The 15,698-nt window shown below is 26.1% G+C and overlaps 2 protein-coding genes across 4 annotated transcripts in view; one reads left to right on the top strand and one right to left on the bottom strand.

The window, feature by feature from the left end:
- Positions 1-14,670, bottom strand: part of LOC107455936 (histone-lysine N-methyltransferase SETD2) — a 38,890-nt gene extending 24,220 nt beyond the window's left edge. Inside the window, exons 1-9 of one of the 3 annotated variants that reach the window (XM_043040868.2) lie at positions 14,427-14,670; positions 13,801-13,850; positions 8,636-9,937; positions 5,861-5,989; positions 4,244-4,295; positions 3,302-3,378; positions 2,899-3,100; positions 1,592-1,689; positions 64-223 (exon numbers count right to left, since the gene is read on the bottom strand). In XM_043040868.2, the coding sequence (XP_042896802.1) occupies positions 64-223; positions 1,592-1,689; positions 2,899-3,100; positions 3,302-3,378; positions 4,244-4,295; positions 5,861-5,989; positions 8,636-9,810 (1,893 nt within the window). In that variant the 5' untranslated portion in view covers positions 9,811-9,937; positions 13,801-13,850; positions 14,427-14,670. Of the gene's footprint in view, positions 1-63; positions 224-1,591; positions 1,690-2,898; positions 3,101-3,301; positions 3,379-4,243; positions 4,296-5,860; positions 5,990-8,635; positions 9,938-13,800; positions 13,851-14,321 lie in introns of all 3 variants that reach the window. The other 2 variants (XM_043040870.2, XM_071179540.1) reach the window with 2 other exon arrangements.
- The window catches only part of LOC107443794 (protein NipSnap), a 24,984-nt gene continuing 23,900 nt past the window's right edge, over positions 14,615-15,698 (top strand). The window contains exon 1 of the mRNA XM_016057786.4: positions 14,615-14,774. Within this exon, the coding sequence (XP_015913272.1) occupies positions 14,710-14,774 (65 nt within the window). The 5' untranslated portion in view covers positions 14,615-14,709. The remainder of the gene's footprint in view (positions 14,775-15,698) is intronic.

Below are 15,698 nucleotides of genomic sequence, written 5' to 3'. Positions count from 1 at the left end.
AAATAAATAATAAAAGTAAGATTATTTTTAAGTCAAATCATTACAGAAAAAGCAAAGACTTACTGTCATATCTTCCCAGTCTCTTCTCTTTTCTTCATAACCTTTCTTCTTATTTTTGGTTCCAGATTTACTAGTACCATAAGCATCAATAGAAATTTGTTTATCCCCACCAATATAGCCACAACAGTTGTAAGATCCACAAAGACATTTTTGAGCCTCACGACTTTAAAAGAAAAAAAGGTTTGTTAAAAATATTTTTCTTAAAAAAATATAGTAACTAGAAAAAACATCAAAATGTGATTACCCTCAGCAGCAGGACACATGATAAAGGATATAGTTTGAAACTACAAGTTCAATTGTACAATTAAATGTTTTTTGATAATATGAATATGTAAGGTTGTTTATTTTTATGATCAATGTATTTAGCATGACAATGAAAAAACTGAACTCTTAAGTATATTCACGCTAATTTGAAGGAAACTAAAAATTAATTTGTAATTGAAATAAAGCATGTAAAAATGTGCCAAGCTTTTAATTTAACTTAAAAAAAAAAGGCTTTTATTTACAAATATTAAAAAGAGAAAAAATAAAACAGAGAATATCAATTAATGTTTTGTAAACTATGTAGTATTTCGCTATTATATAATTGAACTAATAAATTTAACTTCAATACATAAAAAAAAATTCTGGGATCAAAAATAAATACAAAAAATGCTTTTAAAAATACATCAAATATATACCCTACATAAAAAATCAAATACAAACTTTTTGAAAATAAATTAAATTGACTGAGCAAATCTTAAAAATCTGCTTTTAGCATACTATTATACTTACCTGTGGTCCAGATGGAAAAAAAAAAGAGGGTGGGTCAGATCTATCTGACAGTGTATAATTTTTTTTATGTATATTAAAATGAGCAGAAATTTCTAGATAGAAAGAAGTAAGATCTGATACTAAGGACAAGATGCACGACTAGTGAGATAAACAAGGGGCTTTATATATTCAAGAGTATAAAAAGAATAAACAAAATAATTACCAAATTTACCAGTTCCAAATATACTTAAAGAAAATGAATAAATTCAATCTTCAATTTTTTATATGACTGAGGAATAAAAGTTGCATTTATAAAATACAGCTTAATAATTTTTATGAACAAAAAATTACATAAAAAAATAGTTTATTCTTGCTACATTAAATAATATAAATGTAAATTAAAATGCAACTCAAACCTAAACAAACTAAAATTAATTTCAAATGATTATTTGTCAAATACAATGAACTTTAACATTAATGAAACATTCTAACTATTGAAATCTTGTTTGCAAAAAAAGGGGGAAAAAACTTACCTTTTATATTCAGTAGAATCACAATATCAAAAACTTAAGTTTTAGAAAACAAGTACTTACTTTTTCTAAAAAATGCTTTTGATTTTTCAATAGAGAGTTGCGTACAAGACAAAATAATAAAAACATTGAATTCTTAAAAGTAAAATGAGTTCTTAAAGTGCAGCAGTTAACAAAAATATCTATGCATGTATTTGAAATTAGTGGTTAAGACAAAAACAAGCTTAATAAAATAGAAATATATTTACCCATATCTTTGAAATTGGTAATCTAAAGTGAACTCCTCCCCAACAGCAATTGGGCGTTTAGTAAATACACCAACTCGTAATTCCCCATTGACAGTCCACTACAAAAAAGAGTGGTAAACTTTATTAATGAATAAAATGAAGTTAATCAAAAAGTGAGTTAAATAAAATACTTCTTAATAATTCCCCATTGACAGTCCACTACAAAAAAGAGTGGTAAATTTTAGTAATGAATAAAATGAAGTTAATCAAAATGTAAGTTAAATAAAATACTTCCTAATATTTTCATTTGTTTATTTAAAATTTTTAAAAAGTAAAAGTTTCTGTGTCTTTTTTAAAGTATAGAGGCTTTGCATCGAAACAATTTAATTCCCTTAGATTTATTTCAAATAAATTATCTAAAGTCGGACCTCTATTTAAAGAAGTCGCTAAATCCCGATAATAAGTTCGTTATATGGAAAATTCGTTAAATAGAAAATCACGTTTTGAAATACTTAAACGACACAAAACAGGTTTTAAACTCATAAACACTAGACCTAATTAAAATAGTAATTGATACACCTTTATCTAGTAAACTAGTATCTACTATTTATTTTCCTATAAATCTTAACCATACAAGAAATCTGCATGAAAAGCAAGAATAGAGCAAAACAGCAGTGTTACTCTATCATGTTACATAAATTTTCAACTAAATTTATGTATAAAATTATAGCTACATTTATTATAGAAGTAATTTCAAGCATACATTACCACATGCGTTCATAAGTTTAATTGCTACCGATAAAATCCGTTAATTTTATATTTTTCGTTTGAAATGCAAACAAAAAGGGAAAGGGATTTCACTGCTTTATCTGAAAGTGGCTTCAAAAATTAATTCAAGGTCATTTCCCCCATAAAATGCATATAACAAGTTTGAAATGTTCTGAAATATTTTGGGAAATAGGGAAAAAGGATCTCAAAGAAAACTTCGTTAAATAGAAAATTCACTTCGCTATTTGGAAGTTATTTTACGAAGAAATTTCCAAAATGTTTTCGGTTCCTCGAAAAAATTCGCAAAATGGAAGTTTGCTAAATAGAAGTCCGACTGTATATATACTTTATGAATAAATTTTTATTTACTTGGGAATCATAAGTGTAAGTCAAGTGTAGATTTTATGCAATTTTTGCAGAAACATGTCAATTTAGTTATGTTAAAGTGATAGTAAGTAAATATTATTTTACATCACATTGAAAATAAGATAGTTAATCAAAGATTAAAAAAAAAAAATTATTTCAGTAGAAAAAGAAAATTAAAGTTCAATTTACCATACCTTCTGTGTTTCACAGTTTGGATCACAGCTGTGGTTAATAAATCGAGAATAATTTCCTTTAACGGTGGCATCTAGGATTTCATCAGTTTTTAGAGCCATAAAATAGCAATGAACATTTTTATCCTTAGCATACTGCTTCGCTCGTTGTCTATATTCTTTGTGGTTTAACACTTCTCCCACAAATTCCAGCAAAAAATCACCACTAAAAAGACAGAAAATTAATTAACTAAGTTGTTGGAAATTGCTTCCATAAAAATAAGGATTTTTATACTAATTTATAACAAATCAATTTATGAAATAAGATAAAATTAAACTAAAAAATAAATAAGAACATCCGTAAGTAACATATGAAAATTTGATAAACAGGAAGAGTACAATTTCAGTTGCATTAAAAGATACTTACGTAGATAATGGCTCTAAAGCTCTTAATCCCCAACCTTTTAATTCTGCCTTAAAAATTTCTACTTTAGCGTTTTGTTTCTGAAAAAAGAAATTAAAGATTAATAATACATTATTTTTTAAATTTCTGTTACGCAATAACCAATTGTAAAACGAAATAAAAAAAAAACTTAAACAATATTATTCTCAATATAAACCTATCATAAATTCCAGAGTATCGCAAACTGCACTTCAATTAAATGGTTATTTCTAGAAACCACACGCTAAGTATTAGCATGTGGATTTTATTCTGTTTCACTCTCAGCTACTGCAGTTTTTCTCGTTTTGTTTCTTACCTTTATTTTTCAATTCAATTTTGTTTCTTCTTATACTTATGTTTATAGACAGTCATACTATATGTATGAATTTATTTTATTTACACTTTCATGCCATAAATTATTTAAAAGTTCAGAAATGTGTGTTGGGGACATCGGACAATGATGAATTTTTACTTACATTTCATTTTTTAAAAATATAATTTAAGTACAAAATGCGCTCCATACATATTTTTTTTTTTCTATTTGTGAGTATTTTTGGCAAATCATACCATTTAAATAATGAAAATAAATATGTCAGAGAAATATTGTTAAAGTATGCAAAAGTTAGAGAAATTGAGAAAATACCCTGCAATAATTAAAGTTGTATAACTAACTTCATTAGTTGTGCTCTTATAGTACATGGAGACAAAAAATTTAAATATATATATATGGACTAATAATGAAATAAACTATAAAAAAAAATAAAATATTTTGAGGACTCTTTTAGCATTAACAAGACCTTATCAACTTTTCAAACATACGCAAAGTATATGAAATTTTTACACTTAATTGAAATCAGAAATAAGTCTGTAAGAAAGCCTATAACATTAGATTCATCAGAAAAATAAAAACTGTAACTAAAATCTCACCTTTTGGAACTTTTTATTGGAACAAGCCTCACCTATAGGACATCGGTAGCCACTAAAATTGAAAAAAAGAAAGTAGAATTTATAAGTTATTTCGTAAACACTAGTAACACTCTTTTTTAAACACAATATAAAAACGATCAATATTATCAATAAAATAGGTTCGGGTAGCAAAATGTTTGCCATGATGCAAAAAAGGTTCCCAGAAGTATAGTAATTAAAATAGTTTGGTACTTCAAAGTTCATAGAACAAAAATTATTCTCAGAATTTTTTACGATATATTATTTTTAATTAACAGAAATTGCTACAACTGTTATGGTCATAATATCAAATTTTGTCCCCATTTTTAAATTTAAATAAATTTTTTAAGCAACTTGTGTCTTGAAGACACCTAAATCTATATAAATTACTAATTTTTAAATACAAAGATTCTTGCACCATTTCTGAGGGTTGAAATTAAATTTTTTTGAGAAAACAGACTATCCACAAAAGCATTCAATTTATATAGATTCCCATACATTTTGGAATCGAACAATTAAAATTTATTTCGAATGACCATCACAACTTTATTTTCTAACCAGGGAGTACAGAAATTAAGAGCTTTTTATAAAACACTTTGTAAATCATTCTTAGGCAGATTCCCCACAAATGTATTTGAAGCAGAATTTTCATACATATTTTTTTCATTATTTTGTATCAATTTACGTGAAAAATAGTATACTTAGCATTTTAATAATTTATGGCTATGAAATACTAGTGTTACTAGAAATACAGCATGAAATACTAGTGTTTTTTCCCATGTATTTAAGGTAAAATCTTTTAAACACAGCTCACCTCCAGACAATAATGTTTCAAATTTACAGTTCTTTAGATATAAAATAAATTCTTTACCATAAATTTCTTTAAACTACAAAATCAATTACAGATAAATTTTTGAATATGAATGGGGAAAATAAATAAATAAAGCTACTTTTTTCGCATTTCACATTTAAGTATAAATATAATTCCAATAATCTAAGATTTCTTTTAAGCATCTATTATATATTTTTTTAATAATTAAAAAATACCAAAATATAATTTAGCTTGAATTAGTGTAAGGAAAAAAATATTAATAAAAAACATCCAAAGATTATAATAGGTCATGGAAATAAATTTAAGTTTGAATGCATGCTTATGCACTTTCTGAATGAAGTTACAACATATATATCCTAAGAAACCTTTGATTTATCAACATTTTAAACAATTTATAAACATTACAATTTGATTTATATACTTTTCAATATTACTTAGAATGCACAATTAAAAAAAAAAATTAGTAGTATGATACATCAGTTTTAAGTTTTTCCTTTTAACTTTAAGATCCGATAAAAAGGTTGGAAAAGGAAAGGATCAAAGAAAAAATATCCTAGTAACAGAGTAGTTAAAAACAGAATCATATATAATGATAATGGTTTAAACAAATATTTAGTAAAGAGCAACTTATTTCTGGATAATCTCCAAAGAGTGTGTTGTTTTGCAGTTTTTATAAAATGCATCTCAGTCATGTTAATTATTAAGTATCATTAAAACTAAAATATAACTCTAAATTAATATAATACCAGCATAAACTCTATACTTGCCATTCAATCATAAGAAGTCTATTTAAGCATTCCTCCTTACAGCCAAGTACGTCCCTCTCAAGTTCTTCTTTGGATAGCGTACAATCACAAATCATTCTTCGTACTTGCTTTTTACTTTTAGACTTTTTCCTACAATAGGTTTTCAATAAAGATGTAGAAAATTCGCCAAGAAAAATAACAGTGATAATAAATATAAGTTAATAATCTACATCTATTTTAATAACAAAACATATAAAATACAGCACTTATTATTATTAACTCTATCAGGTGTTTGCTTCCAGCAAACAAAGGTTCCAAATAAAGCAGGGGGTCATTCAGACATTTTGTGAAAGGTCAGGTTTTTGTAAAATTGTGAAAAAATTACTTGTAATTTGTGAATATAAAATAAACATTAAGTCATATTCTTTCAACCTGGGTCCTGCTTTTATGAATTTGTGCAAATAGGGTCCTGTATTCAACACTGTAAAATTATAATGAAAAAAAAAATTAAAATTTTAAAAAATAAACAGCAATTGCTACTTCTAAATTAGAGATGCAACATACAAATATTTGGTATTTAGCCTATACTGCTGAACGCAGAATATTCATTTTGGAAGAATAATGGAAGAAGCGCGTCTGAAGACAAAACTTAATTTGTTTACATCCATCTTTCTTTTTTACACCTGGGAAGGGTTTATTCAATTAACAAAACAATAATGAAGATAAACAAATTTGTGAAGGGTCCGTTTTCATGAAAAGATATTTTGAGAAGAGTCCATTAACGGACCAAAATTTCTTCTAAACAGACCCTTGTAAAGAATCTCCGAATAATTCATTCTCAACAATTGCTATAACATTTCAGAATAAGGAAAATGTAAAGTAACTTAAGAAGCAGGACCACTAGAAGCAATGAGTAGTTAAAGGGACAAAAATAATGTAAAGGATGAAACAATTTTTGGAAAAAGCAATTTTTAAAAAGAATTAGGACTAAATATTTCTTTCATTTTTGTCCAAAACAGAAAATAAAAGACAAAAAAGTATCACTTAGAAAGGCAATAGGGATAAAATCTGTTTCCAAAAAATATCATTTTATCTATGAAACATGGGAAAAACAACTTATACAGTACAGAACCCGTTATCCGGAAATCAGAAAACAGGAACGAAATTCGTAAATTTTCCCACCATTGTTTAAGAAATATTATTTTACTTTTCCACATAAGATTTTAGGATTTTTCTTTCTTTTTGGAAAGATGTTTACCTTACTATCATTTTGGAAATAATCATTAGTGTATTACTTCGTTTTTTCTTCTTTTTAAGATTATTTCCAAATATAATTTTTTTTAGTTGGGTTTAACAATAAAAAAAAACGGCTTTTGTAAGCGATTCAAAAAATCGGAAAAGTCAGTTATCCGGNTTCTTTACCTTTTTTTTTTTTAAAAAAAAAGAAAGAAAAGTGTACATATGAGAAAGAAATGTGACTGACAATGTAGATATGATACAAAACCTGGAATATCTTTCTCTTTTGAAGTACTACTATTGATACATTATATTTTCCTATAACATTAAGCCTCAATCATCAATAAACTTTAACACATTCTGGCAATAATATGAAAATAGGTAGTTAACTGTCAATTGCTTCTCTAGCATTTTAATTAGATTTCGGTGAAAAGGAATTGCTCCACATTACATTAACTTCTTTCTATAACAAAACAGTTATCCAAGAAAATCAAGCTACAAATCATGCAAAAAAGTTTAATTGAGTTTTAAAACATATCATTTAACAAATGGGAAATTTCATGACTTAAGAATACAGAAATTATAGTAAATCATTACTTTAAATTAACAGCAGTCCGTTAGTCCGAAACCTATAAATTTGACTTGGACCAACCTAAAATAATAGTGGTCCCTTGGACAAGTGGCCAATCAATGTGAATTGAGTTTTTTTGCTTTAAAGTTTTGTCTTATGTTTTTATGACAAGGTTGCATTTCAGCTTTTCTTCTTCTTAGTTTTAAATGAAACAATTCTCTGGTTTTTGTTTAATTTCAGTCTTTAATATTTCTTTAAACTCTTATTAATCAACATGTTTTTTATAATATAATTAGCATTTTTAATTTGTTTTGCATTTAATTTGTTTTGATTTTAAAATCGTAAAATTTCTTTTGTTTTACAAATTTTTAAGTTTTCTTTCTCGTAAGTTAGTAGCATAAGAAAAAAAAAGTGAAAACTTTAAGTCTGAATGTGCATTGACTGATTTTTTTTTTTTTAAATATTTCTACTTATATTTTTCTTACTGCAATTTAATATTTATATTTTTCTTACTGCTACACTTTTAATTTTAGTGAGACATAATTATAATATTTTTTAACTTCCAATCTTATTCTTACATTTACTTAATTTTTCATTGGAGTGTATTGACACTAGGAAAAGAAAATAATAGATAAATTTAGATCTAAGGTAGATATATACTTGTGTTAATTAACTTTAAATATCACAATTGCATGACTTGAAATTTAAATACATTTACAAATTTTTAATTAATATGTAAGAGAAAACTCTAAAATCAGGAAATCTTCCTGTTAATCAAGAACACTGGGCAAGTATGTGATATAACCATGATATATGCAGCAAATAACTAAGATACATTTTTTTTATAAACATTAACTAAACAATCAAAATTTTCAAAAACTAAATTTTAACTTTAATTTAACTAAGCTGATAGGATTTTGAAGTAAAACTAAAGATTAGATATTTTACATAAATTAGCATAACAATCTCCTTATAAAATTAGAGCTTACCTTTCAAACTTATATATATTTTCATCAATATGTTCGTACACAGGTCGTTCTACAACCGGCTCTGGCTTTGGAGCAGGTGGATTTTCTTTAAGAGTCATATTTTCAGGTTCCACAGGGGTAGAGATTGGATTTTCAAATTTTAGTTCGCCAATTTTCAAATAAGATTGTTCGTAAGAATTGGCAGTCTTAATGACATCAATCTGAGCTACAAGTCCCGGGTCAACAACAGAAGGAGTTGTGGGCTCTGTTTTTAGAACACCTTCTAATTCACTGGATCTCCACCACCTGGATTTGACCTTCACTGGTTTTATGCTGCTTGTCTCAGATACGTCGTTAGTTTCATTACTTTTATCATCGTCAGACCTGACAGGTTGTGCATGGTCACCACTTTTTGTTTCAGCATTGGCAGCTTCGTGAACCTTGACAAACGGGGCTCGAATAATGCTCGTTGTAGGAGTCGAACTATCTTTGATGATGTTTACAAATATAGTATTTTCATTGGGTGATTCGGTTTCCTTCTTGTTTTCATCTTCGTCTAAAATAGTGTTGCAATCGGTCAACTCTTGCTTTCTTTTTCTGGCAGCTGTCCTCTTTCTATCTGGTTTGGGTTTCTCTGCTGTCTTTACATCTTCCTTTTTATCAGCCTTTTTATTAGATCTCTTAGGAGTTTTGGGTAATTTTGAAGCATTTTCTTTTAGCTTTTTACCTTCAGTTTCACTTTTAGTAGAAGGTGACTGAATTATAGTCATATTTGGTTTTTGTTCAGGTGTTTCTAACTGTCCTTTATCAACTTCCATTTCGTCGTCAACAGATACTACGTCTATAAAATTTGTGTCCTCTTGCCTAGGAGTCTTTGATTTTTTAAAATTTTCATCTTTTTTAACAGTTTTACTCTGAATACGGGAGCTCCTACGAACCGGTAAATCTTTAGAATCGTTTAGTGGCTCATCAGCATTTATTTTATGTTTGTTTTTATTTCGAGACTGTGAAGTGTTTAATAGGGAATCTTTATCAGGTGAATTATTCACAGTAAAATTAACTAGTTCAGAAACAACCCTAAATATTGTTTCTCTAGATACTTTATTAAATTCATCTTCATTATGAAAATCTCCAGATAATGCTACAGGTGAAACAGATCTTTTGCTACCTTCAGATACAGATCGACGTGATGACATCCTTACACAACCATTCACGATTATTCATGAAAGAGTCAAGATCTAGCAGTAGTTTTCATAATTTACTGATTAATTTTGACCATAAAACATCTCTAACTGATAATTCATGCAAAACTTCTGATTTCCTCTAAAAAGAAAATATTTAAAAATATAAATATTATTGCAACTAAATTTTAGTAAAACTTAACTTTTAAATATTGTATTTATTAATTTTTTTAAATGTTTGATGAGAAATACATTTCAAAATGCAGAAATAAAACACGCTTGATTATACATTGATTTGTGAAGTAAAATGATTAATAAGATGAATAGATATTAACTTTTCGACACATTAAAAAGATGTGAGTCTGAAAAATCGCATACATTTCGTTGCCATTTTACATTTTAAAAAAACAAATTATGTGATATTAAATTTTACGATATTTAACACAATGAAATAATAACAGCTTTTAGAAGTAAAAGATTGACAAAGATAAAACAATGAATGAAACAGAAGGCAGTTGCTTGACATACTAGAATTATGTGGTGGAGCAAAATGTGTTTAATTAATTTGCAGTTGAATTAAAAAAAAAATTGCATGATTGGGATATAATATGATTAATATTTACTTTATTAAGATTATTATCAACTCATTAAGTTTTTATAAATATCTCTTTTTTCTGGAAAAGGGAGATATTTAATAGTTTTAATTTTTAAAATTAGTTTCAAATAAAATTTTCTTTTTAAATGCAACTTTAAGTGTTGATTTTCTATTTAAATAAGATAAAAAAAATTTTTAAGTTGTTGTAATGTTTTTAAATGTTTAAAAATTTTATACTCAGTGAGCATACCTTTAAAATTATAAACTACAAATTTTTTAGCTGTAATTATTGAATTTTGTTACTTTAAGGAAATAGTTTTGTTTTCCATGAAAAAACTGCCATAAGAAGACAGAAACTTGCATGAAATCTTATCCATAACTTTAAATATGCTCATTAAGTTGTATCATTATGCTATTTTGGTAATTTTTTTAAATTTTAAAATACATGTTACAGTGTTATTCTCCCAATCATTCTTCTTTTTAAAAAATTAAAAATAAAAGAAATTTTGATTTCTGCATTATAATTACTATGTAGGGCTATAATCAAACAAGTAAATTATTTTTTAGTTGTTCCATCATAAAATGTAGAACATTAGATCCTTTCCAAAACTAATACAGAAGTTAAAGAAAAATATATATTTCACAACACTTAGCTAGGCCTAACCACATATCCACTATAGAAAACAATTCATAATTAGAATTTTGAAATTTATTCTTAAATTTCTACGAAGATCTGTTCTTTAGACAACCCTCTTCAGTTTGGACTAAAAATTAAAAGTTTTCGACAGTTTTAATGATATAAGAAGAAAATTCTTCAACAGTTTAAACTAACTTATGTAATAAGTTGATCATAAACAGTGAGTAAACGTTAAATTTTTTTTATCAGTTTCTAAAACAGAAATAAAAAAGTTTGTCTCAATCCCAGTATATGTCACTAAAAATATTAAATAATTATCTCAACCTAAAAGAAGAAGAAAATAGAAGTCTTTTTAACATGTACCCATTTTATCGCACCATGACCCTAGCAATGTAAGTTGTTCATACTTTTAAAGCAAGATTGGTACTTTGGGATTATCTCGTCCACCATTTTCGTACTTTGGGATTATCCCATCGGCCATTTTCTTCAAACACAATATTATTGCAAAATATATAAATTGTCTATATGCTTCTGCACAAATAACCACAAATTTTATCATATTGACTGTGCAATCCCTGTTTATGTAAGTTAGTTGCCCTTAGCGTATTAAAACAAATTTATGAGGAGGCAACGGTACAAGGATAATGACTTGTTTAATTGTTTTTTAAAAGCTATCAAGCATTTTTGGCTACCGATATGATTTATAATAACATATATAGTTAGATTCAAGAATAATTCAATGTGTAATAATATATATATATGTAAAAACTAGAATTTTTTACTTTGCTTTGATTCTTTTGTGATAAAATTTTTTTACGCACTTTTATTGTTATAATTATTTTACTACAAATTTTATTTGATAAATTTAATGAGTTTAGCTTGCTTTTCTATGATGGCGCCAAAGGATTTATGCATTTTCGAAAGTGTTGACAGATCTACGAGATAACTTTATCACAAGATTTTACTGAATAAAATAAGCAAAGAAAAAAAAATTAAACTATAAAATTTCTCTAGCCTTATGGTTGAAACTTAAAAATAGTCTATATGCTCTAAAAGCTTTATGGCTTTTCTTTCACTTAAACTATAAAGTAAAACAAGGTTTATTTGTTTAAGAATGAAAATTTAAACAAAATAATAGAGCTATTAACCAAGATTCACATAGTAAAAGTTAAAAATCAATATTTTGTTCAAAAGCAAGTATAAAGAAAACAAATTCAAAACATGACTCTAATGCAAAATTGTAATTCATACATAATTAAGAAAAAAAATGTTAAAATAATATAATATGGCTTAATAAAATGAGGCATTTGAGGAAGAAAACAAATGCAATATATAAAGATTTTTGGTATATAATAACCCATACAACATAAATAAAAATATATCTTGAATATAAAAAAAATTAATTTGGATGTATTAATCATTATTAAATAAGTAATAATTTATTAGCATCTAAGCAAAAATATATAAAGCGCATCATAAGTAGAGTTTATCCTCATTTTGTGGCAATAATAACAGAGTTCTTCCAAGGAATAAAAAATGGAAGACCGCTTTCTCTCAGAAAAAGGCACTCATTTAGCAGTGTAAAAATTTATTAAAATGTATCATATTATGTAATAACTGAATTTTTAAATTATACCCTCTTATGCTATTTTATGTGTGTATTTAAAAGTAATTCTCTCTTCTTTTTAACGCAAGAGAAAAACATGTAGTTTATAAAAATAATAAAAGGCATGCTAAAAAAGACAATCTCTTTGCATGAATATTTTCTAAAAAAAGTTCACTAAAAAAAAATTGATAAAAAACTTAAAATCTTTTTTCTATAATTAAAACTGAAAATGAATGAGAAAATAAACATTTAAAGTTGCACTTTTTCTTTTAAAGCAGTTATTTATTTAAAAAATAATTGTGAAATTTAAAATCATTTTAAAAATTTATTAATTTCATCCACAGAAAAAACGAGATACTTATAGACATTTAACCAGTCGAGAACAATCCTAACAAAGTAAATATATTTGCAATAGTATTAAGAATGAAACCAATAAACAACGATAATTATGGTTTCGGACAGGACACATGGGCTTTATTGTCTTTTAACTGTCTTAAATTGTCCTAAAATGATTAAAACTGTCCAAAAACTTGAACTTTGGTAAACATTCTATATGTGTAACACATAATAATTACATATATTAATAAATATTAGATGCTATTTATACAATTTGCTTAAACTTATTAAAAGAAAATAACATAATAAAAAAAGATTTATAACTTTCGAAGCTCCACAATTCATTGAACACAAAAGTGAATACCTTAACCCTTAAATATGAATGTATATGCTTTTAATACTGGTAAATTATGTTTTTGCATAAGGATTAATAATGCAATATTAAATATAATAATAAACTTTTTTAAATTGCATTCATTTTGTTTCTTGTTCAAAAGGTAAAATTTTATTTTTCACAATATTTTTTTAAAATTATGACATAATTTGATTAAAATAGTTTTGGACAGTTTTGGTTTTGGTCAAACCCTGGTTTAATCCATTCTGTCCTAAACTTTGCCAACTCTGAATTAATCTTTTTCAAATTATGGAGTATGGGCAGTGTTTTTAAGAGATAGAGGCTAATTTTTACAAAAAGTGCAATTTAAAAAGGGATAAAAGGGCAAGCAGTCCTTCTAAAACGCTTAGGAAAAACATTGAATATAGTTTATAATTCTTAAAATAGTAGTAATATAAGAAGATAATAAATTAGTGATTGAAAAAAATAGTCAATACCTTTTTTTTAAAACCTTGAATGCACATAATTTGCTTTATTTAAACAAATCCTGAAAAGAAATTAAGTTAATTAGTTCATAACAAGGCCAAGATCTAAAAAAGGTTATGACAAGTACAAATCAAGTTAAAATGTTAAGAGGAACATTAATTCGAATGAAGGGAAGTAGAAAACTATTCTAAGAAAAAACTGCAATTTATGAATGAAAAAAACCCATCAGATTCTGAAATGACAAATTATATTTGAATAATAACAATATTTCGATCTTCAATTTTATAAGATCCATCATATATACGTTTAAATTCAACAGTAAAAGTTAAACAAAAATACATAAAATTAATATAAAAAATATTCAAGAATATCGCTAATATTGCAACAGTAAGCAATATAGCTCAAAATCATAAAATTAAACAAACAGGTAAACAAATATATAAATAGCGTTGATCAGAACTGGATTGGCGCTTCATACATGGCTAGGCAATTTTCAAAATAAAGATCAGAATTTATATTACAGATTACATACATACATTAAGATGAATTTAAGATAAGAGTAACTAAAATGTCTTTTTTTTAATCATCTTTAACAAATTATGAATGTTTAAATACATTTAAATTAACAAATACAAACCATTTCACATACATACCGACAACCCGAAATTAATCAAAATTCATGAGAAAATCTGTTGCCATTTTCATGAAGCTTTCTAGTTTAATAAGGCAAGAAAATTCCTTAAAACCATTCATTGCTTTTTTAAGAAACTGATATTATTTTTATATATTAAAAAATAAAATAGTAGAAAAAAACACTTAGGGTCTTCCGATTCTGTCTCACTCATAATTAATGAGTGTTTATTTACGTTATCATTGCCATCATTGGCTAAACAACTAAGCAAAGCATAACAAAATGAAAAATGTCTCTCATGAGAACGGTTTCGTCTGCTGGAAATAAAACCTCAACAGTTCTAAATTTTTTAAGGTGCTACCTTCTAATTATATACTTGTTCATGTCTTTATATTAAATTTATGTATAAATCTGTGTTGTATACAACAATTGTTAGTCATGTTAAATGTTAAAGCTGTGTTTCTACACACAGTAACTGCATGACCTTAGATTAAACTCATTATTATGTTAAAACTTAGAATTGTTGTATTTAGATAATACATATTGAATTAGAAAATAGAATTTTAAAAAAAAACTGCATGCAAAAAATTTCAATTAAATATGCATGCAAATAAGTTTTATTTATATGTTTGCTCTAATATAATTTTCACAAAAACTGTATATTACATTTTAATTGAGCCCCGTACATTTAATTCCTGAATTTGGGAAGATTTCCTTGGGATAAGTGCCAGAATAATCGCCAAGTCTGAGCAATTTTCTGGCAGGGGCAGCAAGAAACTTAAAAAAAAAAGAAAAAAAAATCATCGAATAGTACCAACTCTAAGGGTATAACCACCTTCATGCAAACCTTTAAATGTTTTTTTGAATTTTTTAAAAAAAACTCAAGTTTAAAATCCGTTTGGCGCAGGGTTGGGTTTCTGACGTCAAAAAGTGGTTTTTGACATGACAAGGGTATAATACTGGTTTAAACCGTCAAAAACCCGTCAAGATTGTCAAAAACTGAAGTTTGCCAAGAAAATATATAAACTTCAAAACTACCAACAGTTGCCATGCATTATATTGAAATTTTATTATACTGTAAGTAATCAGCAGGTTTTAAAATATTTTTTAATTAAAATTAAGGTAAAATAACAGATTTAAAATCTCAGAAATTTATATTCAAATACATGTGCAGAAAAATTTTGCACAAAATTTGTTTAAATATTTATATTTAAAAAAAATTTCTTCTTCTTTTTGATACTTAAGAAAATTAAAAGTTTATTACTATGCATTTTTGAC

This window comes from Parasteatoda tepidariorum, chromosome 4 (genome assembly GCF_043381705.1).
Source record: "Parasteatoda tepidariorum isolate YZ-2023 chromosome 4, CAS_Ptep_4.0, whole genome shotgun sequence".
In the NCBI taxonomy this organism is placed as follows: Eukaryota; Metazoa; Arthropoda; class Arachnida; order Araneae; family Theridiidae; genus Parasteatoda; species Parasteatoda tepidariorum.
Note: the sequence above shows the minus strand (reverse complement) of the source record. Positions and strands in the feature narration are given on the sequence as shown.